General features: G+C 43.0%; 1 protein-coding gene across 1 annotated transcript in view; it reads left to right on the top strand.

The window, feature by feature from the left end:
• Positions 1 to 1,561: 1,561 nt before the first annotated feature.
• Positions 1,562 to 26,810, top strand: part of apba2b (amyloid beta (A4) precursor protein-binding, family A, member 2b) — a gene marked incomplete at both ends in the record, with an annotated part of 33,359 nt that continues 8,110 nt past the window's right edge. Inside the window, 9 exons of the mRNA XM_084001525.1 lie at positions 1,562 to 2,045; positions 3,430 to 3,567; positions 4,090 to 4,613; positions 9,601 to 9,681; positions 11,859 to 11,895; positions 12,513 to 12,658; positions 20,822 to 20,857; positions 23,351 to 23,437; positions 25,597 to 25,782. Of these exons, the coding sequence (XP_083857651.1) occupies positions 1,562 to 2,045; positions 3,430 to 3,567; positions 4,090 to 4,613; positions 9,601 to 9,681; positions 11,859 to 11,895; positions 12,513 to 12,658; positions 20,822 to 20,857; positions 23,351 to 23,437; positions 25,597 to 25,782 (1,719 nt within the window). The remainder of the gene's footprint in view (positions 2,046 to 3,429; positions 3,568 to 4,089; positions 4,614 to 9,600; positions 9,682 to 11,858; positions 11,896 to 12,512; positions 12,659 to 20,821; positions 20,858 to 23,350; positions 23,438 to 25,596; positions 25,783 to 26,810) is intronic.

Below are 26,810 nucleotides of genomic sequence, written 5' to 3'. Positions count from 1 at the left end.
AGGACACCTTTATCTTGTTTGGGTAACTTTCTGTGCTGGAGAAAGTAGAGCATAATACTCCAGATCTGTTTGTTCTCGCTTGTCACAGTTCAGCTGCTGTTGCTTGTTCTGAATGTTAATGCAACCGAAGCTAAAATACCGTCCTCTGGCCTGTTTAGTGTTGTTCATACCCTTTTTATTCAGCTTTATTGGATGTCTTAGTGGCACATTTAATATTCAGATTACTAGGATTTAGTGCTGATCTGTTGGTGTTAGCAAATACTGGCTTAAGAAGAGAAAAAAAACTCCCACTATTAGGCTACCTTTTATATTAGACAATGCAGACGACCTACGCTCTGCAGAAAAGACACCTCTCCACTACAGAAGGACAAGAGGAGAAAATACAGGATAAAACAGGATTCTTGCAGGAAACAGACAGTTATTATTAAAAATAATAATAATAATTTCTTTCTTTAACACTTTTTGTTTTCACAACTAACAGGAAACTAGAGCTTTTAAATCCCTCCGTGATGAACTGTACCTGTGATGGTGTCTGTGTTAATAGATGATCCTTATCCTAGTCAGACTTATATCTGTTTTTTCTTTTTTTGTTTTGTTAAGTCTGATTAATATGTTTTTGGATTATCGTTATCAATGCATAATAAGATTTGGCGTAATTATTAGACCGACTTTTATTTTGAAAGTTGAACTATTGATGCTTTTAGAGCTCAACAACTTATTTCCTTTTAGTTTCATCACGTACACCGAGCCGCTTGTGAGCCACAGCAGGAGACGTCTCTCTGTCTTCTCACCTGCACCACTTAACCATTGTTTTCCAGGTTGTACATTCTCACTCAGCAGCCTACTGAAGAATCAATACGAGTCTTAATTGACTGATCATCTCAAAGCCCAGTGGTGTCGGTGCACATGTGCAACATCCACTCTACGTAGAGATGACCTTGATTTCGCTATTGACTCTTTGTGTGGCTGTCTCATTAGTTTTTTATGTGGAGTTGGTTTGCTTAGAGAGGCTCTATACTCTCTGTGTCTGTTGTTCTTAAATTGAATCTTTATATTATATTTAGTCTGCTGTTGTTTATACGAGTCCAAGGTTGTGCTTAGTGGGCACAAATGAGTCAGACGGGAAGCTACTTAGTTCAAATATAAGGATGGATTGTTTTGTCAGGCACTGAAAATGTGTCGCAGCTCTATGCAAAGTGTAGAAAAGTGAAGCGAAGGAGATAAATGAAGGACTATTTTTGTGAGGGTGTGCTGCATACTGTATGTGTTTTTTTTTTTTTTAAAAGGGGGGGAATCTACTCCTGGCGTTTCGATGAAGGGTGGTATCAATTTGTTCAGCCTGCCAAAACACGCAAACACGGAGTTGTACTTGTCTTAAAAGCTTAAAAGCTTACACTTCAGCTCTCAACATTTTTGTTTCATTTAATTTTATTGTAGTATGCTTCTCCCTGGTGTGGATACTGGGGTTTCATGGGGGGATTTAACAGTTGTACTCGATGTTGTTCTAAAGCTGTGCTCTTGTGTCTTTATCTGTTCTCCAGGATCAAACCAATAACAATGCATGGCCTGTAAGCCGCCGATCATGGCTCATAGGAAGAGGCCGGGGACCAGCGGAGGAAACAGCATGGCTGCTCCCGGCCCTGTCTCCTGTCCCACCCCTCATCCTACAGAGCCATGCGACCTGAAAGCCCTCCCCCCTCGGCAACGCCCCGTCCGCTACCCCAAAGAGCCACGTGACCCGAAGCCCCCGCCCCCCCGCACCTGTAAGGCACAATACTCCTCCCCCAAGTCCCAAGACATCGGTCGAACTCACACAGAGGTGAACGACGTGGACACGCAGGTCGAAGTGAAGCGCTACGGCAGCCAAGCGGACGCAGAAGTGGAGGATCAGCGACCGGCGACGCCCTCCACGCCCGAACACGAACCATGTCACCACGGCGACCACAACCAGGCGAACTTCCACGGTGGAGCCGACAGCCTGGATGACGACTCCAGCTCCGACTATATCAACAACACCTCAGACGACGAGGAAGATTACGATGACGGTGAGTGTGTGTGTGTGTGAGACGTCAAACCATTTCTTGTTCTTGGAAGAATTTCCCTCGTCCTTTCACTGTGATTACTTTCCATCATCAGTCCTACATCTTTCAGCAAGCTTTGTGTGCAGAGTGCTGAGAGATCGCCCTTATGTCTATTTCTTTTTCTATATGAAACAAACACTGGACTGAGAGAAAAATGAAAAAGCACAAGAAATCAATCAAAACCCGATCCTAACAGAGACTGCACCATCGCTAAAAGTAGAAGAAGAAGAAACTATTCAGGAGTTCATTCACCAACGTGACAAAAGCCTGAGGTGACTAAAGGTTAATGCTAATATCAACATGCTAACATGCTCACAGTGATAATACTGATCTGCTGCTGGTGTTCAGCCAGGACAATGTTAGTTTAGTATGTTGGCACACGGACGTTTCTTAATCAGTGCAAAACACTAAATACACAAGCCTGCAAGTATTAAACTAATTATGATCATCAGTGATATTGTAATTCATCATGGCAGGGACATGGATGTCTGTATTTCATGGCAGTCCAACAAAATGAAACACAAAAAACAGCCTTGTGGCAGGACTGGAGAGTACGGAGGGAATCGCTGAGATGAGGATTCATCTCGTCTCAGTCTACACCAAAGAAACAAAGTGGCCAAAATGGGCGTCTTAAAGGGGAACTATGCAAGTCTGGTCGCTTTTGTTTACAACGAAGCCAGCGAGAAAGCAATCGACAGAGCGGTACATAACGTTATATATCATATACGATGTTACGACGTGTATATTTGTGTAGTCTTATCTATAAACAAGAGGTCACGGGTTACAGGGCGCGTTTGTGTCGCGGTGCCGCAGAGACGAGAGCTGGGACACCGGGACGGCGGCTCTGATCTTGCAAAGTTGTTTTTCAGCCAAGAGACGCTAGGTGGAAGGCAGAGAGCCTCCTTTCTCCCTGTAACAAGTTATATGTTGTTTATTAAACCATCACAATAAAGCTGTAAGGTAAAAATCCTGCATAGTTCCTCTTTAAATAGAGAAACACAAACATCTGCCTTGTTGTGGGACTGGAGGAAATTTGGGGAATCACTGAGATGAGGATTTATCCTGTTTCAGGCGACATCAAAGAAATGAAGTGGCCAAAATGGGCATCTTAACACCTGTTGGCATGGCTGAATAGAAACACTGGCAATGCCACCCATTTTGCATAATTATGCAGTTTAGTAAAATGTCCAAATATCTGAAATCCCTCCTGAGAAACTTGAAAACTTGGCCTGTAAAAGTGTTTCAGATTGATAATACAACACAGTCACTGATTTTTAATAAACAAGCACTAGATTAAGAAACTCTCTCTCTCTCTCTCTCTCTCTCTTTGTGATCGTGACTCCCTCAGGACTGGCAGAGGAAGACGAGGGTGTGACTTACTACATCCGTTACTGCCCAGAGGACGACAGCTACCTGGAAGGCATGGACTGCAGCAGCCAGGGAGACTGCAACCACAGCCACGGCAACGGCAACGGCCACGGCAATGGTCAGGGGGACTGCACCGGCGCCACGCAACCGGTCCCACCACACACTGATGAATGCCAGGAGGCTGTGGAAGGATGGGTGGAGGAGGAGGGAGAGCGAGAGGGTGAGGGAGGGGTGAGGAGGAGGGAGGATGAGGAGGAGGAGGAGTGGGTGGAAGATGAGGAGGAAGAGGGAGCGGTGAGGGAGGAGTGGAGAGAAGAGGAGGAAGAGGTGAGGGAAGAGTGGCGAGAACGAGACGAGGAGGAGGAGGAGGAGGAGGAGGAAGGAGGAGGAGTCAGGCCGGAGCAGTGGGCGCCGGGGCCGGAGAGGCTCAGGGTGGAGGAGTGGGTGGAGGGAGAGGGGGGGGAGGTCCGCTGCGAGGTGGTGGAGCAGGACCCGGACGAGCAGATATACAACGGGAGACCGGAGCCCATCCTGGACCACCACCATCACCATCACCACCACCACGCGCCACGAGAGGAGGAGGAGGAAGAAGAGGAGGCGGAGAGCGAGGAGTACTGCCACCACCACCACGAGGAGGAAGAGGAGGAGGAGGAGGAAGGCGACGAGGAGGACAGACACGGACGGGCCTACCCCGGAGACTACTACTCCCCCGAGGACAATGGGAACTCGGTGCGCGTCGTCTCTCCGTACCGCGGCCGCAAGGTGCTGGTGGTGGAGGGGGAGACGGGCGAGGAGGCGGAGGAGGACATCGACCAGATCGTGGCCGAGATCAAGATGAGCATGAGCATGGGGAGTCTCAGCAGCGGCACCACCGACCAAAGCCCCGAGGAGCTGGCGCAGGACCCCCCGGCGGCGCCCAGCGACTACCCCGCTGCTCCCCCTCACGCCAAGCCTCCTGCCTCCACCGACGCCGCAGCCCCCTACCCGCCGCAGCAGCCGCAGCAGCAGCCGCCGTCGACGCAGACAGCAGCTCACCACCGCCATGACAGCAGGCCCAAGTCCCTGAATCTCCCCTCCATGCACCACAACAACCCCGACCTCCAGAGGGGCATCAAGCCGCATCCGCGCTCCCCCGAGGACAGACAGAGATGGTCGCAGGAGCAGGTGAGCGTTGCTGTTGCTGTTGTTGTGTCACATTCACTTGTAGTGGGAACTTTCTAAAACTGAGTACTTGCAAACAAGATGAGTGTCTTGCCAGTTTATTCACCTGCAAGTGGGCGTTCCCGAACAGCAACAGTTAAGTCACCAGTTGGAAAGATGCGCACTGACTCTATACACATCACATCACTTCAACGCCTGTCAGTACATACGTCACTTCCTAACAGCTGTTCCCCCTAGATGGTCTGGCACCGTGCTGAAATACACTGGGAACGGCCGCGACGCGAAACGTATGTCGCGCGACACCCGCAGCAGCTCGCGCCCATTCAGTCAATGGAAGCTCCTCCACCGGCCATGTGAGCGACGCGCACTCCAGCGGCCTTCGCGCGGCGTTTCTCTTCTTTTTCGCGCCGAGTCTATTTTATTTCCTCGTCGCGTACTACGCGGCCCTCCAACAGGTAGAAAACTACAGAGAACTGTGTATAAAACGAATATATTACGTTTAAAAGTGATTACAATAAATGTCTCATGTACCAGAGGCAAAGCCAGTAGCAGTGCAACATTATGGGGTTTGTTTTTTTTACATTGTGGATCCATGATCGTGTAGTTAAACAGTTAATTGATACCATTTAATATAGTCTGCACTTGCAAACCCTACATAGTCAGCAAATTACCTGTGAAAAAGGTACTGACAATCCATTTTAACAGGAGGGATGTAAAAATGTGTTGAGATGCATAAAGTGCACTCATTTACTGCAGGCTTGACAAGGAGAAGCCGACAGCTGCAACAACAAACAGTGAAGCCGTGTCGCGTCGCGTCCATGCCTGGTGTAGCAGTTAAAAAACTCCGCTCCGCCCCGCTCACGTATCGTGTCGCGGCCGTTCCCAGTGTACTCCTGGCGTAACAAAAACAGCCACGGGGGGTCGTAAAGTGTCGAAACACTAGACATGCATTTCAAGGTTTTACCATACATAGACTTAAACCCTTTTAACAGCTTTACATAGAATGTACAGAGAATAGCTAAAATAGAGTACAGAACAGAACACATAAGGAAAAACCTCCATGAGTGTATTTTCCCAATACACACTCATCCAACCCACTTTATAAAGGTCCAGTGTGTAAAATGCAGCAAAAAACGTGACATTCAGATTCTAGATTGTAGCGCTCACTCACTCCCTCGCTCACACTCACCCCTTCCGTCGGCAAAGTGACAGTGGCCTCCGAGGACAAAAAAACTTGTCCTCCACGACTGTGAGGACTGGGAGTATTTCAGGAGTATGGAGCGATGAGGTGAAGATCAAAACCATTTTACGATATATCTGCTGCTTCCTCCTCCTTCTTCTTCATCGCTAAATGTGCTCTCTGTCTGGCTGGATTTTCCGTTCGGGCTGCCGTACAAACATGGCGGCGCAAGATGGAGACACTCTCTAAAGCCAGACCCTTTTTATATGTATATAAAATAATAATTACAAGGCTACGAAAACCAAACAAATTTTATTTTATAGCGATTATACACTTGTACAAATATATTCATATATTCAATAAACCTTGCCAATTATCACACACTGGACCTTTAATATAGCACATTTCCAGAATATATATAGAACATAAAATAGAGCACAATATCATAAAGAAAAACGTAATTTGGAAAAAAAAAAAAAAAGATAAAAAATGATTTAAAAAGGAATAAATAAAGAAGATAGGAAAGAGAAATAAAAAACAGAGGGATTAAAAATTCAATAAAATTAGAATAAAAAGACAAACAAGAACAGAGATCACACAACTCTCTCATGCTGAGTTAAAGGCCAAAGAATAAAAGTAAGTTTCAACACGTGATTTTGAAGTTGGTGGGGTCAGGGACATGGCAGCTCATTCGACAGTTGAGGAGCCGCCACAGAAAACGTCAAATCACCTCATGTTTTTAGTCTCACGCCTCAATTACACTCGTGTGTATCACAGTGGACGTCGGCCCGACCGTTGACGTCTCCCGCTGGGAATCCATTTCAGCACCTGTTGGTCGCACCGCAGCCAAACTAAATGGATGTGTCATGTATTATCCAGCTTCACTGTGGTTTAATTATAGACCCCAATGTGACTGTGACTTCATATGCTTTCATTTCCTTTTGTCATATAAAGTATAGTGACATTGGGGAAGCTTTGTCGCTTGTCTTTTCCAGCCAACTACTGACATCAAAACTGTAATCAAGAGTTATTGAACCTTTTTGTGTGTGTCTGTGTGGTTTTCATTTGGTATTTTTGTAGCCACAAAAGCCCCAACATGTATTATAATTTTAGAAAAAGAGAAGAGAAATAGATTCCAGTGCTACACCAGAACCTCTTAGCATTAGTCTAATTCATGTTTATCCCTGTTGCTTTGGCCCATAAAGAGAATGAAACAAACACAATAAAGATTTTTAGTAAAACATCTTAAGAAGAAAATGATAGTTGATTTGGTTAATTCAGTCATTAATAAATCCTGCTGTTGTTTCCACTGCATTGAAAAAAGTTGCATTAAAAGCTTACAGTATACAATTTTTTTTCTTCCAACCTTTATTTAATCTGGAGAATCATTGAGAGCAAGCAAGAATGTATTTCTATTTAAAAACATAGTCAATTCAAGTTTTATTTAATTTCCCACTGTGGGTTCACATTATGTTAAAGGTGCAGATACAGTTTTTAAGGTTGAATAGGAAGAACATAATGCAACAGAAGAACAGAACATATGTCCCATATATACATATATTAAGGCTGTTTCATTTCTCTGTAGCAGAAAACCCTTTGCCACTGGGAATAATTAAAGGAGCTTGGTGTTCAGGAGCTGGAGATGAGTTACAGGTGACACGTAACTCATTGCCATCCAGAGAATAGCCGGAGCCTCACCCCTCCCCCCTCCCCAACGTTACCTTGAGATGTCCCCCTCCTCGTCTCTCTCTCAGACCTGGATGAATGCACACACACACACACACACACACACACATGCTGCTCAGTCACATTGATGGACTCGCACACATGCTGAGCTCCCCCATCTTCTAAAAGTCAGATGGTAAAAGGAGAACAGGGATAGTCTCCTGTGAGCATCCTGCTGATACACACCTGCTCCACAGTGCACACATGTGCTCGCACGCTGGCTGTGCGCGCCTCATTTGTGGCACAGAACTGGGTCAGACAGTGTAACTGGATTAAATTGGAGGAATGTACAGTACTGTCGTTTTGTCCCCGTGTTTTTAAATGAAATGTCCTCCAGTCCGTACACCTCCGTAACCTGACCCGCGAGTGAACCAGAGCAACAATGAATTCAGTGAATTTTTGGGGAAAAACAGATTTGCTGCACAGTGTGGAGACAAAAAAGATTATTTTAAAAGAGGAGTTATAAAACAGCGGGAGGTCATCCGGCACACGGTCTGTTGCTGTGAAGCGTTTGTGGAAAGCAAAGTATTTCAATGATGTTGTAATCTCATTTTCTATCGACTACAGCTACAGCAGTTTGTCAGTGTTAAAGTCTGTGTTATGTTAGGATGAAACAATGGTGCTATAAGCAACTAGTTTGATATTAAGAGTGTTTGCAGTTCTTTTTTTTCACCTATTTCAAACCAGACCACAATAGACACAATTCAACAAGACCGTTAACAGAACAAGAACAACCAAACAAAACAAACACTAAACACTAACACATCAATACAGTAACAGTACAGTAAGTTGTTTAAATAGCTTTTCTTAAACAGGTTCACTTTAATCCATTAGTGCATTAGATATTGTGCTATATGTTTCTAGTATTAGAGTGGCATGGATTATAATTATATGCCCTTCCATAAAGACCAGAGACTCTCTGGTAAAAGTACTGTAATTATGATTCTGTTACCGTTTTGCATATTATAGCTTAACATGTGTTGCCATTAGATAGATGTAGTGTTCATATCTTTAATTTCAAAGATCGAATAATCATTTTATGCCATTTCTGTAAGAAGTATTACTCATTGCGCTTGTATATCAGACAACAGACATCTACCCTTGGCTGGAGAAAACACGTCGACTTGTAGCATTAAACACTTGAGGTTTATTTGATAAGTAGTTTCTTGCGTCCAAGAGCATTTACTCAATTACTAAATATCATTATCGTTATGCTAAACACAGATGCACACATTGTTAGAGGCAGCCAGTCATCTCAGCAGTGGTCTTGTGAATGTTAATTATGTTAATGGATTAAAATTGATGTGGTGCTGATTTATTGATGATAAAGTTCTACATGTAGCCTATTAAACATTTGTTGTTACAGATGAAGGCATGTACAAAGTTTGACTGGATTCACACGGGACAGTTTAGCATTCCATCCCGCCAAACAACAACAACACGAATCTCATTAATGTAATGGCTGTTTGCACAACTGAGTTGGGCTGCATGATGAATACTGATCAGGACTTTATGTTTTCGCTCTCTTTTTGCAAAGGAGGCCACTAATATTATGTTTGCGGTAATTAATTTCAATTCCAGATGCACAGCAGCGTGGCTCTTTCCTCTGAAACACACTCTCTCACTGCCACCATAGAGGAGGAGGAGGAGGAGGTTTTATTGGCTTTAGGATTTAATTTCAGCCAGTAATACCATTGAATGTTAATGAGAAGTTGTGAACTGCAAACTAGGGAATAAATGTAATCCTCCCTCTTTGTTATCATATGCTGGATGTGTTGTGTACGTCCGTATATACGACAAAAGGAAAGCTCTATCTGGAGGACAAGTGAAAGACAAAACTTTACCATGTGTACATTAACGCCTCTAATAAATATACAATTCACAACATAAGCATAAAGAGACATTTGTTGTGATTAGGCCAGGGAGTTTTGACAGTAAAGGACTTTACTTTCACTTCAAAAAAGTGACCACATGGCTGCTGTGACATTTCCACAAACCTGAACCAAATGTCCATGAGTTATTCTCTTTTATCTTATCCTAATTTTCATCCGCTCGCACCTGTTCTTTCTGTTTTTGACCCGCCAGGTGAGCAACGGCGCAGAGCAACCCAGAAAACAGCAGCGCTCCGACCTCAACGTTCCCCTGGAGAACAACAATGTACCGGAGGTAAGACGTCGGAGGACTCTAACTAACTCTGTCGCAGCGTTTGTTTCCCTCATCCTCCTTTTAGATCTGTGGGCGAGGTCGTTCACACTTAAGACAGAGGCTGTTGTTGTTTATGTGCGTGAGTCCGTGTGTGACTGTCTGAGTAAATGAGTAATTGTGTAATTACAACCTCAGCCCATGTCCTCTGCTTACGGCGTGATAGCGTCCTGGTAATTGAGCAGCGTGTCTCCTCGCCGTTTTTATGAGAGCCATTTTTCACTGAGATGTCTGTGGGCTGGTCGCTTCCTGTTCAGGCTCCGCCCACTGTCCTTGTGTGGCGTAAACTTCCTAAATGTGGATCCAGTGGAGCGAGTGTTTGACTCATGAATTGCTGCACATTACACAGCTCTCTCTCTCTCTCTCTCTCTCTGGACTGCAGCTTCCTCCTCCTCTTCCTCCTCCCTCCTTTACATCTTCTCTCTCCCTCCTCCCACTGTTATGTCAGTGTGTGAAGTGGATGCGCAACTCTTTGCACCCACTTTTACACCCACTTTTCGCAGTGCCCTTGAGCAAAGTGCATGCATGGAAGTTGTGCAGCAGTAGAAACACGGAGGTGTAAATGCATGTTAACGGTGTGAATGTGGGACAAGGCGCTGCTGGAATATAATAGAAATGTCTGGATATTTATGATGCCTGTTCCGAGTAAACGCACCGGAGGGAATTTCTCTACAGGGACCGAGAGTTTAGCCGCGGCCTTGTGTCCATTCAGTACAGGACTAAAGTTTGTAAATGTATTTTTACGTCATCAATCTTTTTAAAACCAGGTGAGAGGGGGTTTGTTTTGCTTCTGTGCAGTCAAGTGGGAGCACATTTAACCTGCTGCAAAATACTGCCAATATAAAAGCTATTGTAACAGTTATTGTAGTTGCAGGATGCCTTCTTATATAAAAGTATAATAAATATAGTAAAACCAGTCATGGAAAACACATAATGGAAAATAACTTTTAAAAAAGTAAAATGCTACCAGAGCTCTATTGGACTTTTTCAGACCCGCTAAAGATTTCTATTCCAGTGCCTATAGTGAGAAAACTAGAGACTCTGAGTTGATAGTGTTACCAGTATTGGACCGCGAGCATGAGGGTGCACATCTTTAAATCAGATTTCTGCGGGCGATAGAGGAATAAACATAGAAACAATCATGTGCAAAATAAGGGACAACTGTCGAAAAGAGCACTTCTCCAAAGCATGAATGGTACGGGGGATGTATTGGTGTATGGTGTCAGACTGTAGCAGTTGAAAATGTCCTGGAAAATGATTTAATGAAAAGAGTGGGAACCTTGTCACGCTATTGCACTAGAAAGAAGAACAGAGAGGGCATCATGTCTTACACAGTGACGGTCAACTTGAACGTTTGTGGAAGGTCACAGAGAAGTGATATCCCATCCTGTATAACCTCTTCTGTATTCCCTTATACTTGAAGCTAATTTAGCTTCCCAGCGCATTGTGTCATAATTTAAGACAGATGCTTCAGTCAAGACCTGATCTAGACTTAAAGAGGAACTATGCAGGATTTTTAACCCTAACTCTGCTACCTTTTTACCTTAATTGAACAGCTTTGGTGTAATTGTGATGCTTTAAATGAGTTGTAACTTGTTCCAGGGAGAATGGAGACTCTCTGCCTTCCACCTAGCGTCTCTTTTTGCCGAAAACCAACCTTGTAAGATCAGAGCATCCGACCCGGTGTCCCAGCTCTCGTCTGGGTGGCACTGCAACACAAACATGCCCTGTAACCCGTAATCTCTTGTTTATGACAGATAAGACTACACAAATATACACATCGTAACATCGTATATGATATATAACATTATCCACCGCTCCATGGATTGATTTCTCACCAGCTTCGTTGAAAACAAATGCACATGGCCGGGAGGAGGAGGGTAAAAGGGCAAAACAGCAGAAAAGTGACCAGACTTGCATAGTTCCTCTTTAAAATAAAACAACCAAGATGATCTGACACATGCTGTTATATGAATATACATGAAGAAAAGCTGCAGTTTCTATCCTAACAGCATCTCAACAGTGAGTGAAACATAAAACCCTGTGATTGGTTTATTTCAGACCGGTGACACAGTGTTTAATTTGCTGTTAACGTATCCACAACAATTTATCTGTCATATCTCGTTTTTGTCTTCCAGCCAACAAAGAAGGTTGCGTCGTTCCCCAGCTTTGTCGACGGTAAGTTAATCTGTCAGCGCACCTGTTTTGTTGGGTGATGAAATCAAAATATTGTAATTGCATGGAGCGAATCCAAAGACTGTGTCGCCTTGCCGCGGGGGCCCGGTGGTATCACTCGTACAGGACGCCCCTTTTCAAGGCCGCTGGGCAGATGCTGGGCCTTTAATAACCTGCGAGGGGGGGCTCAGTTTGCCTGTCTGCTCCCTTCAGATCATGACAGCACATTGTGTCCCTGAGTGGGTGTCTTGAGAGTCCACATCTACATATCACAGACACAAATTAATCTCAGCCCGGCCTCCCACCAGCTCCCGCATCTCCATTAGCTCAGAACCAGTGGCCATCTCGCTGCTCAGACCCAGCCAGCCTGTTATCGCCTTTTTTTTTTTTTTTTTTTTTCCTCCTCCATCTCCAGAGCAACAGGGTTTTGGCTCCGTTTCTCCACGCAGAACGTTGACTTGCAGTGATTGCGATCTGCCTCTCCACCACCACCACCACCACACCACACATTGAAACTGAAACCCTTTCAGTCTTAACTATACTCTCTCTGTCCCCTCCCCATGTCTCCCCCCCACCCACCTCGCTAATCACCGTCTTCTCTGCCTCTCTCCCTGGCTCAGTCCCAGGCCCCTGCGAGCCAGAAGACCTGATTGATGGAATTATCTTTGCTGCTAACTACCTGGGCTCCACTCAGCTGCTGTCTGAGAGGAACCCCTCCAAGAACATACGCATGATGCAGGCCCAGGAGGCTGTCAGCAGGGTCAAGGTACTCAAAAAACACACATACCCACACACTTCCACCCACACTCAGTCAAACATGCAAACACAAGTTTAAAGGAATAGTTCCACCAAAAAATGAAATTCAGTCATTATTGACTCACCCTCATGCTGATGAATACTCTGGAGTAGTTTTTTTATTCCTCAAAGTGCATCTGGAGACCCGGGAGGCCGGTTTGTAGTCCAACGAAATCCTTATATGAGAGTCAATAGCGCCTGACACAAAACGTCCATAAAACTACACAAAAACCTTGTAATATTCCTCCATACTGCTCATCCGCTGCAATCCAAGTGTCCTGAAGGGATAGGTATAGTCCAGAATTTACTCGAAACGACGTCATTTAGGACATTTTTACAGCCTAAACAGTCCTGTATTGAATTTGCCTGGGGCGAGAGCGCAATACAGGACTGTGTAGGCTGTAAAAATGTCCTAAATGACATAGTTTCGAGTAAACTCTGGACTATATCCCTTAAGGACACTTGGATTGTAGCAGACGAGCAGGATGGAGGAATATTACATCATATAAGGATTTCGTTGGACTACAAACCGCCGTCCCGGGTCTCCAGATGCATTTTAAGGAATAAAAAACTACTCCAGAGTACTCATCAGCATGAGTCAATAATGACTGGTTTGGTGAACTATTCCTTTAATGCTGCTTTTTTTTTTTTACTCAAGGTATCCAGTGTTCAAGATCGTAAATAAGAACCTCTGCTTAATCGACATCCCACTTTTTTTTTTTTTTTTTCTTTTTCCCCCTCATGTTGTTGCTTTCCCCCCCGGAGCAGCTTTACACCTCCTCTTTGACCAAAACAGTCACAGGAACTAATCTCAGGGACTAAAGGGGGCGATTTCCACTGCACAAATCTGACCCAGGGGACCAACAGCCTTTCAAGTAACTCAGGGAATTTAACCTGCGTTTTCATCCAGAGGAACCAGAGACTAAATTTAGCTCCTCTGGCTCCGGCTGTACAATAGATTCAGGTGAAAGAAGAGTCGCTGGTCTAGGGATAATATTTTCCATTGGTTCAGGAAATGTTAGGATGCAATCTGCAGGGCTCAGTGTTGACTGCTCACACACACACACACACACACACACACACACACACACACACACACACACACACACACACACACACACACACACACACACATAGCACACAGAGCTGCTGCTTCCACTTTTGTGCAGCTTCAGTCACAAAAGAGGGAAGTGATGGATGCAACTCGTATTTGCTCCAGAAATATCTTGTTGTTGACTAAAGTTTTGTTTACGGCTTCCTGAATAGTTAAAAAAAAAGAGAGTGATAGAGAGAGAGTGAATGAACTGAGCACGCAACAATCAAACAAGAGGGAAAAAAAGAGAGAGAAAGAGAGACAGATAATGGATGTGTGGGGAGCGGCAGTGAGAGAACAAAGAGTGAACAACAGAAACAAAACTTTGTTCTACAGCAGAGAAAACATCCAACCACAAAACAGCCAACAGATCGTCTGTGTGGAAACAGTGTTGGGGAGTTTTCAGCCTCCTTTTTTTTTATTAATTTATCACATCAAACCCAAACAACAAAACACAAACCGGGGCATCTCTGTTTCAAACAGCGCTGTCGTTTTCCAATTTGTCCTTGGTCTAATTTCCCTAATCGTTTACAGTTCTTCCCAACTAAACCTATTTGCTTCTACCAGTTGCTTTGTGCCACCCTGATTAAATCTGAAGAGCTGCGAATATTAGGAAAATTATTCAGGTATTCAGAGCCACCAGTTATGGTTTGCATTTCACATGTGCATGTCTTATATTAGAGCAGACTTTGTAGGGGGAAATTAACCAGATAACACAGTGACACAGTCCAGTTTGGCAGCTCCTGAGTCACTGCACCAGAGTTTGGATTTAGATTAGTAGTTAGTAGTTCAAGAACTTAGAAAAGGTCCCTGAAAAAGTTCCTGACATGGAAAACATCTATTTGAGAGCCTCTTCCCCTCTAACTCATTCCCGGCCCCTGGAGGTGTTGTTAAGAAGTGTTTGTTCACACCCCAGGAGACGGCCTCCGATCAGTGCTTTTGGTTTGCTGTCCCACTCTCAAAGAGCATGTGATATGATGGCAGCTCCCTCTGCGCTCCCTGGAGATGCCAGCATAATGTAACAGCCGCCGTGTTGTTGTGTAGGTTGCAGTGGAAACTCTCTGTCAGAATATACTGTAGAGGAGAGGAGACCTGCAGGAAAAATATGTCGAGTAGCTTTATGTGGCTAATACTGCACGTTTCGATCCGGTTTGTTATACAGTATCTCTGACATTACTGCCTCTGGAAGTGGGGTATTTATTCATTCATCTCCACAAACTCAAGCTCACACAAGTGAAACCACACTTTTCCAGCATGTTGTTTTAATGTTTTGTGGGTTTTTTTTTTTAACTGAATAGTCAGGAGAGATTACGGTAACCCGTTAATTTACAGGCTGCTAATTACAGTACGTGATAATGTCAAGAAATAACAATTAATTGCATCATAATGTCTAGAAATAGCCTAGAAATAACGGTCAATTTAATAGTAATGTTGAGAAATATAGCCAAGAAATAACGATTGATTGCGTAGAAAATGCCCAGAAATAACAAATGCAAAGACTTGGTGGAGAAAGCATGTGTCATCTTTTGCCTTTATGAAAAACATGACATTACTACGAAATTGAGCGTTACTTCTAGGCTATTTCTTGACATTACTATGAAATTAATTGTTACTTCTTGGTTATTTCTTGACATTACCACGTAATTAGCGGCCTGTAAATTTAAAGGGTTACTGAGAATTTTCATTCAGGTCCAGATTCCTGCTGATAAACTTTACATCAGGGCTGTTTGGGTCTGCAGCAAAGCATCATGGGCATAATATACAGGCATGAGTGGCCTTCTAGGGCAACGAGAGAACTTGGCCGGAGTCTGGCCGCAGGGCATGTGTTTGGCACAGCCGGCGGGATAATGGGACGGCTGGCATGTGAACCTTATATTTGCCTTGTTGACACTTGCCTCCCTGCTGTTCCCTAATGTTGTGATGATGTTTTGTCAGTGTGGATCGGCACCAGTGCTGCTTAAAGGAGCACATATTATGCATATTTCACTGCTTTTGCTTACCATTCTGTCAGTTTTGAACACCTACAGAGTAGCTCTGCATGATTTTCAGCTCCAAAAACTCCTCAGTTGTCTCATACGGATGTCAAGAAAAATCCAGATTTCTACCGCTATGCAGCCACTTTGTGAAAAGCAACCTGCTTTCCTCGTGTGCTTGTTTACCTTGCGTTGTTAAATACATACCCGGTCGGCTTTACAAACATGGCCAGGTACGGGTGCGTCCGTACGAGTCTGACCTACGGTTTTCATCTTATTTGGGGCAGGAAAACAGTTGCAATTTTCCATATACAGTAGGTGCTGGTTTGGGGCGGACGTCGTGGGCTTGTTTTGGGCAGATCCTTTGCAGTTTGGGCATTTGTCCTAATTGGACAGTAAAACTTGATGTCAGGTGATGTCAGAGATCTTGTTATAGCTCATGTTGTGCAACCTTGCAGAGGTTCAGTACGGACACATGACATTATAACATTGTAAGGATGTTCTAAAATATGGATCAGCATAATATGTCTCCTTATATTGTGTTACTGTTCGTGTCCATCTTCATAGAAACTTTTGTTTTTCAAAAAAAAGTGAGATTCAACTTTTTAGTGCTCTTTAAAAAAAAAGTTGGTATTCCTCCCTCGTGGACTCGGAGGCCCGGTCACCTCGTGTGATCAAAGAGCGTTGTTTCGTGACGTGATGACTTAATGCCGGAGCTGATGTTTTGGTGCACAGTTGCTGCCCAGACTCCACTCTCTTTTATCTAGCCCTCATGTGAAAACAAGCTGGGCTGTATTTCTAAATATTGAATGACCTCCTGTGTGGCGGTCTACTTTTAGAAGCTTACGTGTTGTAATGAGACTTGTCACTGATGAGATGGATACATGCGAGTGTAGCTGTCGAGTGGGACACGTCAGGTCAGGAGTTAAAATAGTTTGAAACATGATGAGGTCAGCTTTCATGATCAAGTTCAAGGTGCAAACATCAGAGAAACAGTGAAAATGTGTGTGTAAATAAACATGTGGTTCGATCCTTTAATGAAGGGACGGACTGAGATAATTAAGTGCCTGTCCTCGTACCTCATTAGTCTCTCCACTCGGCTCTAAATGCTTCAGCACTGTGTCATTTGTCCCATGATGCTCAGGATCGAGGTTAGTAGTCCTCAGATTGTAGGTGAGGAAGCTGCGAGTGTTCATAACAACAACCTGATCAGAGAATCTGAGGGACTGTTTCAGGGGAAACCGGCCCAGCAGAGGGTCCAATCTGGCCCCCAGGATGAATTTGCCAAGTGTGAAAATTACATAGAAGACAGAAAAAGGCATAATATTGTTGAAATTGCACAAATTTTATCAAGAAATTTCAGGTTGTTCATAGTATTTTTTGTAAAAGGAGAGTTCATTAACTGTAAACATCTTAGTAATGTACTAAAACAGGGAAAATACAAAGTTATTTTTATTTAAAGGTTATCATGCTATTATTTTAGTGGTCCAGCCCACTTGAGATCAAATTGCGCTGTTTGTGGCCCCTGAACTAAAATGAGTCTGACATACCTGATTTACATGTTGCCTTTTGTTTACTTCTTTTTTTCCAGAATACTGATTGGCTACCATGGCTCTATGTTTCTCATTATACAGCTGCCTATAGGATTGGCATGTTCCAGGTAGCTCTTGACGGCATACAGTTAAGGTCAAAATTATTAGCCCCCATGCAACTTTTTAACATTTCCCTAAAATAATGCCCAATGTTAGCAATATTCATAAAATTTTATTTAGTAAATCATTCATCAATGATATGACCCCATTTTGGTACACTTTGGAATGTGAAATAAATATTCGAGATTTATTTATGAACAATTTGGTAAAAATTGAGACGGTCAAAATTATTAGCCCTCTATGGGATTTTTTGCTTGCTTTTTCTGCTAACTCGGTTTGAAACCACACCTGAGCAGTCAAAAAACACAAGATTTCCAAAACTTTGGAGCGCAAAATAATCAGAGATGTCAACAAGAAACCCTGGAGCTCTGCAAAGACGATTGTTGCTGAACTGGCTTCATCTGGACATGATGTTTCATGCAAGACTGTTGTGAGGGATCTTCATCGTGGTGGACTTAATGGTCATCGTCCAAGAAAAACCCCTTTGCTCTCACGGCAGCACATCAAAGTCGGACTGAACTTTGCCAGAGACAATTTGAAACATTAGGGTGAGTTTTGGAAGTCTGTGCTTTGGTCTGATGAAACTACACATGAGCTGTTTGGGCATGCACCACGATGAAGAGCCCTCACAACAGTCTTGCATGAAACATCATGTCCAGATGAAGCCAGTTCAGCAACAATCGTCTTTGCAGAGGTCCAGGGTTTCTTGTTGACATCTCTGATTATTTTGCGCTCCAAAGTTTTGGAAATCTTGTGTTTTTTGACTGCTCAGGTGTGGTTTCAAACCGAGTTAGCAGAAAAAGCAAGCAAAAAATCCCATAGAGGGCTAATAATTTTGACCATCTCAATTTTTACCAAATTGTTCATAAATAAATCTTGAATATTTATTTCACATTCCAAAGTGTACCAAAATGGGGTCATATCATTGATGAATGATTTACTAAATAAAATTTTATGAATATTGCTAACATTGGGCATTATTTTAGGGAAATGTTAAAAAGTTGCATGGGGGCTAATAATTTTGACCTTAACTGTATATTGCCTTGCCTTGCCTTAGGTTTACACCTTGTATATTGTATTGATGAATTGTTTGTAATCGGATCCATTGGAAAAGAGAGGTGGCTCTCAATTGGCCTCCCTGAATAATAATAAATAAAGGTAAAAGAAAGAAAGAACAGCATAGTTATGCAGGTTTGTGTAAATGAAGCGTTTTTTGAAAACGATCTGGTGTGAACGACATTATTTTTGAAATATCCGTCTTTGTAAATGTACCAGCTATGTGTAAACGTGGCCTGAAATAAAGAGGAAAGGTGACAGAAAAAGTGTCAGACCAGGATCTTGAGTCTTCTGGCTCCTTTTGGCTGCGTTCAGTCCTAAAACCCACGATGAGGATGTTTTTCTGGCCTCGTGTCACATCTGTCAGATCTGTGTTCGACTCCTCACTCACTCACTCACTTGCTCCGTCACATTCACGCAGCTGCCTTCACTGCCCAAAAACTCCTGTCAGGATGAAACCATGGCAACAGTCAGCCTTCACCTTTTTTTAAACGCTTGGAGTGAGAAGTCGTCCCATTTACCTCCTTGATTCGTCCCCCGTGGGCAAATTAACGGCTGTACAGCAAACAGCGTTTAATCTTTGACATTGAAATGGACGCAGCTGACTGCACACACACACACACACACACACACACACACACACACACACACACACACACACACACACACACACACACACACACAGCCACACGTGCAGCAGCAGCAGCAGCAGCGTAGGTTGGTCGTACTCGTATTATTATTATTTGCTCCGGAGCAAACCTGCATCCAGACAAGTGGTACAAGGCTCTCAAAAAAGAAAAAAGAACGATACCAGGTAAATTGTAGCTGAGGCTGTTTAGGTTATTTATGCAGATCTTTTTTGGCTTGATGCTCTTTCTGTTTGATGTAATATTTATGCAGCTACACCCCCCTCCACTCTCCACTCCCTCTTTCCTGCTGTCTACCCCCCTCCTGCCCCCCCCCCCCCCCCCCCCCCACCACCACCACCACCTCAGCTCAGCTCCTCCTCAGCAGAGCAGTAGGAGCTGCTGAAAGCCTCTGATGTTTGGCTTTTGCGTGCGTGCAAGCCGAGCCGATCACGGAGGAGGAAACTTTTACAAAATGAAAACCCCCCCGAAAAAGACTCTTCCCTTTGGGCTGTTGTTGTTTACTCTTCCTCTTCCTCTTCCCCTGCCCCCACCCACCCGACTAATGGTCGTCGTCCTCGCAGTCAGGGCTCCGCACAGCGACGCAAGCCAAACATCCAGCCTCGCACTCGGTGGGAAGAAATGTAATGAGGGTCAAGATAATTTCCTCCGGTCGATGGCGAGTGGAGAGAGTGGCGGTCGCTCGGCTTGACCCTCACACAGAACGCTCTGATTTTGAAAGATTACAAAGTGCTGAGAGTACTTCAAAAGATTACTTATCTAAGGTCGACGACTATACAGTAGTACTGTACAGCCGCCTCCAAAAACCCAACCAATGAACTAATCAGACACATTTTACTGCCTCCATCCTGTTTCACGGACTCAACCAGTGTATTTATTTATTTTATTTATTTTTATTTATTTATTTTTTTTGCTGAGATGCAGCCCAGACAACAAACAAACCCCCGAAGCGAACAGTTTAAATCCTTGCTGAGGGCTTTATCCCCTCCCCTGCTTCTCTGTGTGCTGCTGATTGTTTTTATTTCCTGCTAATAGTGTTTAGACTGTGACATGAGCATGGAGGTGGTAGAAGCGGAGCCCAAACACACACACAAACACACACACACACACACACACACACGACCCGAGTTTATTGTCTTTGTCGACTTTGTAAGCCGTAATGCTTTTAGAAACGGGATTCCCACTTTCTGCTTTTTCTTTTGTCAAACCAACAAATGAAGTCGGACTTGAAAAATAATAATAAAAAACGGATAAATAGGAGTAAACAACATCCAAAAATAACACCTCTGGAGCCTCTTAATTGAGCTTTATATAGACGTCAAGGATGCAGGGACCGTGTCAATTCATGTCTGCACGCTTTTGATTTGCTGTGTTTAAAAGAGAAAAGGCAATTATTACCTTCTGTAATTGCTGTTTTGATTTGTATTTGATAACCAACATGGCTGTGCAAACGCTGTCTCTCCACAAACACACACACACACCACTCGTCTCTATCTTCCTCTGTCGCTCTCTCTCTCTCTGTCTCTGTTTCTGGGAGCAGCGATAGCACACCTGCCGTTTGGTTTGAGGCTTTCTTACTGTCTTACCTTCTTTTATTTACCTTCTTTATTTCCTCCTCCTCTTCCTCCTGTTTTTTGTGCTCCCGTATCCGCTGACCTTGTCCCGTCCCAACGCCTGCCTGCCTGCCTGCCTGCCTGCCTGCCTGCCTGCCAGAGGGTACAGAAGGCTGCCAAAATCAAGAAAAAGGCGGTGTGTAATAAACAGAGCAAAAGAAAGACCCCGAAGCCACTTTCCCTCCACTCTCACCTTTCCTTTTTCATTTCGTTTGTGCCTGCCTGTGTCCGTGTATCCTCTCCTATCTGTGTCTCACACATTTCTGTGTTCATTCATTAAGTCAAACAAAATCTTTGTGAGGTGTTTCCTCGAGCAAACGTGTATCTGCTTCATGTGCACGGCTATAGATGCATTTTGGCAGCGGTGGTAGAACTGAGGGGATTACTGAGCCTATATGATATTCTCACTAATGGAAGTTAAAATGTCTCAATAACAGAGAAAAAAACAGAACAGCTGAATTTATCCAGAGACACAAGAAAACTTTTTTTTTAATATTGATTGAAGTCGTGTTGTCAGGAACAATTCAGAGGAAGTGATGAAACCAAATTTGATAACACACTGACATGATTTTAGTTTATAAACCAAACTGTTCCCAGGCTTTTGAATGGATTGTTTTTAGTTTTTTTTTTGTTTTATAGTAATAACATTTCCTGCAGAGTCCTAACTGGGACTAGAGGAGCTGTGTGTTGGTGTGCATGGAGCCACAAAACAAAAGTACCGTGCACTTGTCGGTGCGCTTGTAATGTGGTAGTTTAGCCTAAGGCAAGTGCTGTTTTAATAGGAAGATAAAACACAATATATTCTAACATGAGCAAACATTTAAGGGGATACTGGATATTGGATAGTATGGGTGGGCGTTTTTTAAAAGTGTCCTCATGCACAGCAGCACATTAGCTCTGCTTGTCCTGGTCTGCTCTCCTACAGTAACTGTGAGGAGCACACTGATCTGAATCTACTGCTGGTAATGGACCAATTATTCATAAGTTACCTCACACAGCCCCACGTCAGAAAACACAAACTGTCCCTTTAATACAGTGTCATTAATAATGTGTATAAACCTGTGGCAAATAATTATATGTAGCTACACAACAACATGGTGGAGCTGTTTCATGAAACTATAACTGTAACGATGATGAAGAGTGTCATGACGCAGTGTAAAGACAAAACTTACCCAAACTCTTATATATTAGCTGTCTGATGTTTAATTGATGAATGCTTTTTTAATTATTCCCTGAGTGCAGAACTATTTTCAAGTGATAAGAAATATAATTGTGATTAATAACTTTTTTTTTAAATCAGAGGCTTTGGAGGATTTCGGGTTTTTTTTTATTGACATTTTTGCGCCAGGGTAATCACCATCAGGAAGTTGGTACCGTTTCCTCACAGTTATGAATATATAAAGATTTATTCATGGAAATTTAAATGAAATGACAAAAAAAGCACAATAATATGTCCTTTTAGTTCAGGGTTGAAGATATATACTGCACAACTTCAACTACTTCTTCATGCTTTGCACTGAACTGGGCGTTTCCCTCGTGTGAGTTAAATTATGTAGTTGGCAGATTGTAAATTCAGTGCATGTCTAATTTTGTGTGATGAACACAGTTTACACCGACTAAAGCAGAAAATAACTCTCACTCTAATTCTGATTCATATCTTGCTCCTTCTCACTCTGACGGTCCTGACACACAGCTCATCTGTAAACAAGCTCTGCTCCGACTGACTGCGTCTTATTTTATTAATAAATATGGAGCACCTGGAAGAAAAATCATTCTACCTTTCAAGACTGTTTAAAGAAGTGTGTTTTTTTTTTGTCAGGTGCCTCAGATTAAATTTTTTTTCCAGTTTTGTCTTTATATAACTTGACATCATGGTTTTATCTTTAATCAAACGTGTCAGTGGTAAACATCAGGTTTCAGTATCAGCTTTCAGAAATATGACTGATTCTCATTTCCTCTGTAATGATAACGTCGAGTGTGATCTCCAGTGCAGTCGTGAACGTGTCCACATGTTAAGCTCCTACCTGTCCTCAAGCCCAAAAAGCTCCACTGGAAACGTGTATGTACATTACTACTGTACAGCCACAGTCTCAAATAAACGATTCACTATTTATTACATGAAATATTTATTTACATCTTTATGTGTTTTGCTAAAATAATTTCACACTGTTAGTCCAATTCTGAACGCTTCAGGCAGTTTTTTATTAAAGGAATTAGAATATAATTGTATTAGTGTGCAGTGCAGCACACGGTGATCGGAGGGAGAGCTGCATCGACCTCTCTCTCCGTGGTACAACAGCCGGCTGGTTAGGGTTTAGTGTTAAGCTGCTTCTTGTTTCCGTGCCAGCTCGTCTTCCTCGTGCCAGGGGCAGTTAATGTAAACTAACCCCTACTGCCAAATGCTGTCTTTTTCTGCACCTTTTAGTCCATCTTAACAAGCATCTCCCTTTGCTGGACCCCTTAACAACACATGCATGCATTCTGGATGTCTTGAAAACTGAGACTCCCCTACACTCAGGCAGTTGTGAATCACGGTGTCTTAATACTGAAGCTGATAAATATAAAGATCAAAGTCAAAGAAGCTGATGTGACCGACTCCTGTTTGTATGTTTGTTTGTTTTTCCTTCAGAGCGCAGACGGAGATGCTCAAACCCTCACCGAGGTTGATCTGTTCATCTCCACCCAGAGGATCAAAGTCCTCAACGCAGACTCACAGGTGAGAACCAGCCACAACACACACACACATACACACACACTCACACACTCACTCATCATTTCTGTCTAAAGTGTGTTTTTCTTGCCAGTTTTTTTTTTTCCCCTACCTACACCACCCACTGCGCTGCACAAGGCCACACATCGGGGAGCGTTGTTGTGTCATCATGAAAGCAGCTTAACTGTTGACACAAACTGCTTCTTATGAAACCCAACCAGCACTGATTCTGATTTATTTATTTGCTCTTTAATCTCGTGACGTCAGCGTCAGAGTTCCCTTCAACCGAGGACAAGAATAGACCACGCCGAGCCAAAAAAGTGTTGCACAAACATCTGCGCGTTGAGTTCAACTCGGAGAGCAGGAACTGAACCGGCTGTTTGACTGCAGCACAATCTGCCCTCCATGTCTAAGAATGGGTTTTTTGTTCATAGATAAACATGAGTTCTTTATACTCATGTTTATCTATGAACAAAAAACTCACTCTTTTGACCTCTTTGACCACATTATTGACCACACCTCGGTGGTCAATAATGTGGTTAATAATGGCCACACCTCTAAATTATAATTTCAGTGATCAAGACCCTAGGGAGAGTAGCTGCTGGAAAGCCCAGCAGCTAATGGGAGTCTTTAACATAAACATAAATGATCAGTCATTTCACTAAATGCTGTAAGAGCTACAATTCAGGACTGAATAATGTTTTTTTCTTTCTGTCATTTTACTGTAGAGCCTTTTCCAGGATAGAAAATCAGATTGGATTTTGACTTTGTGAAGGTCTTTGTGAAAGAAAAAAAAAACACATTTGGCTGTCGGATTTTCTCCTTTTTTGTTCACAAAGCTTCTCTCAATTCTTGCAAGAAGTTTTATCAAAGTTTTCTCGGTATTTACTTTAACTTTTTACAGCGAGAATGAGTACAAGTCCTCACAGGAGGCGGAGTCTTTGAGAGAAGCAGAAATGTTTCCTAGGAGCTTTGCTTTGCAGTAGGAGAGATCATGAGTGGAGCTTTGAGCTCAGTTAAATGTATATGTGAGAGATGATTCATTTTTCAGTATCTCGGCTCCTATGGCTCCTGTCTGAGCCGTCTGAGCTGTGTGTGCGTGTGTGTGTGTGTGTGGGCAGCCACCTGGCAGGAGCTAACGTGCTGCAATGCAGTGTCTATCTTCCTCCCTTTTCCATCTGGTTGCCACTGGTCCTGGCACTCTTCAGAGAGAGAGAGAGTAAAATGCCGTCTTTCTGCAATTAAAGGGCTCAGTGCCGTTTGCATGAGGTTCCTGACATTGATTCATAATAAGAACAACTCCAGTGGTGGGCTAGAATAACAACGCTAATTAGGCGAATGTAGTAAAAACCACCAGAAACAGTTAATGAAGTGAGTTTAACTAGGCTGAAATGAAATGTTGCATATTATCACAGAGCGTGAACAAATAAAAGTTCCTCACAGATTCACCTTCTCAGTCCAGATCTTCACTGTGGTGTTTAAAAAGAAAAAAACTATGTCTGAGAGTGAACAAATGTAATCACACCATTCAAATCAGTTTGATTCATCATCAACACAAACACACAGAAAAACAAAAACCACTCAGAAGAGGTTTAGATATCGATGCACCTGTTCGTTATTTACGGATGAACGTGTTCTCAAGATCTAATTCAGCGGGCGTCATTTGAGCTTGATTATGCACAAGTTTGGAAATCAGTACTTTTAATCTCACTTCCTGCTTTGACATAATCACACAGGCAACAAACTGCTGCACACAGGTACATAAAAATCTCAGATATTATATGAACCAGTTAGTATGAAAGCAAACAGCAAAACATTCACATTTGTTTATACCAGACAGCATATGCAAACTGCAAACAGCTCAGAGTGGAAATATACATTATATATCATTTTCTAGGCGCAAATGTACGATTGTGATGCAGTAATAGCTCCAATATGGAGTCACCAGTTATTCAGTTTTACTGTCTGTATCAAATGTAGTTTAGAGTTTTATGAGTTATTCAATTTTCACTCACTCTCAGCAGAGCCGTTTTATTTCTAAATGGCTGTTTAGCTTTTAAATTCACAAACTGAAACTGTATTTAACTGTTGAGTTTTATAAGAACATGATTTTGCCTCGGAGGCAGTACTGTACTGTATGTGACTCTTGATTCCTGTGCCGACAGGAAACCATGATGGACAACGCGCTCCGCACTATATCCTACATCGCTGATATCGGCAACATCGTGGTCCTGATGGCGAGACGCCGGATGCCGCGCACGGCCTCGCAGGACTGCATCGAAACGACACCCGGGGCCCCAGAGGCAAAGAAGCAGTACAAGATGATCTGCCACGTCTTTGAGTCTGAGGATGTGAGTGTGCTTTTGCTTTTGTTTTTTACTAGTTTTTGTTTTTTTAACGTGTCGACAAACTTCACAAACCAGAGAGAAATGATTCATTTTAAATCTCCTCGGCTGAGAGCGGGTGAAGGTTTCCACAGACGACAGACAGGTCACGTTGTCTGTGGATGATAGTGAAGAGATGACACCTGTTGTTGTTGTTGTTGTTGTTATTATTGCTTTTTTCGTATCATGTGATCCTCAGATATTATTTCAGCTCTCCTGTTATCACCTGTATCAGTGTTTGGCTCCGGGGCGTCTTTTTATTTGTTCATGTTGGAGTTGTTGTATTTATTTTTTTTTTTTTTGGTTCACATTATTACAAATGTTTCTAATATTCAGAACATCAACCAAAAAAATATTGTTGTTGTGCGACTTTAAATAACCAATTAGATCAACCCACAGACGTGAAATGATGCAAGTTGGCTGGGCTTGTTTTTTTTTTTCCCTATTTATTCTTTATTAATTAATTATTTTTATTTTTATTTTTTAACCACAGTGCTGCTGCTTGTCTTGTTGAAGCAGATTCAGCAAGACTTGGCAACGCGAACAACGTTGCACTGAGGAGCCAGCAGCTCAGTGCCTGTGCCAGTCAGTATAAAGGCTGGACTCCAATCTGTCCGCTCCTCGTCTAACTCCGCTGCCAGGTTTTAAAGGCCGGCCAGAGTTATAATAGAACCATTCAGCCGCTCATCCATCAACTTATAAACTGTTTCTGTTATTGTAGCCCACTGGCTGTGTTTGTTTGCCCATCTTTGACTTTTTTTTTCTCCTTTTTCTCCATTGTTCTGCAAAACTAATTTACTGTGTATTGATTCTGAGAGTTCAAGGCATTAATGTCTGCAAACTCTGCAGGAGATTCATATGCAAGAGTAGGATTCAATTATACTGGGAAGTGGGGAAAATGTGGCTTTTTTTTTTTTTTTTTTTTAAATGAGGTGACCTTTTTTTACTCTCTTGATCTACATTATCTCTCAGAGCCAGGAAAAGTCTGCAGGTCG

Source organism: Trachurus trachurus (genome assembly GCF_905171665.1).
Source record: "Trachurus trachurus genome assembly, chromosome: 3".
NCBI classification, from domain to species: Eukaryota; Metazoa; Chordata; class Actinopteri; order Carangiformes; family Carangidae; genus Trachurus; species Trachurus trachurus.
The sequence above is the reverse complement of the archived record's forward strand: the minus strand, read 5'-3'. Positions and strand labels throughout refer to the sequence as shown.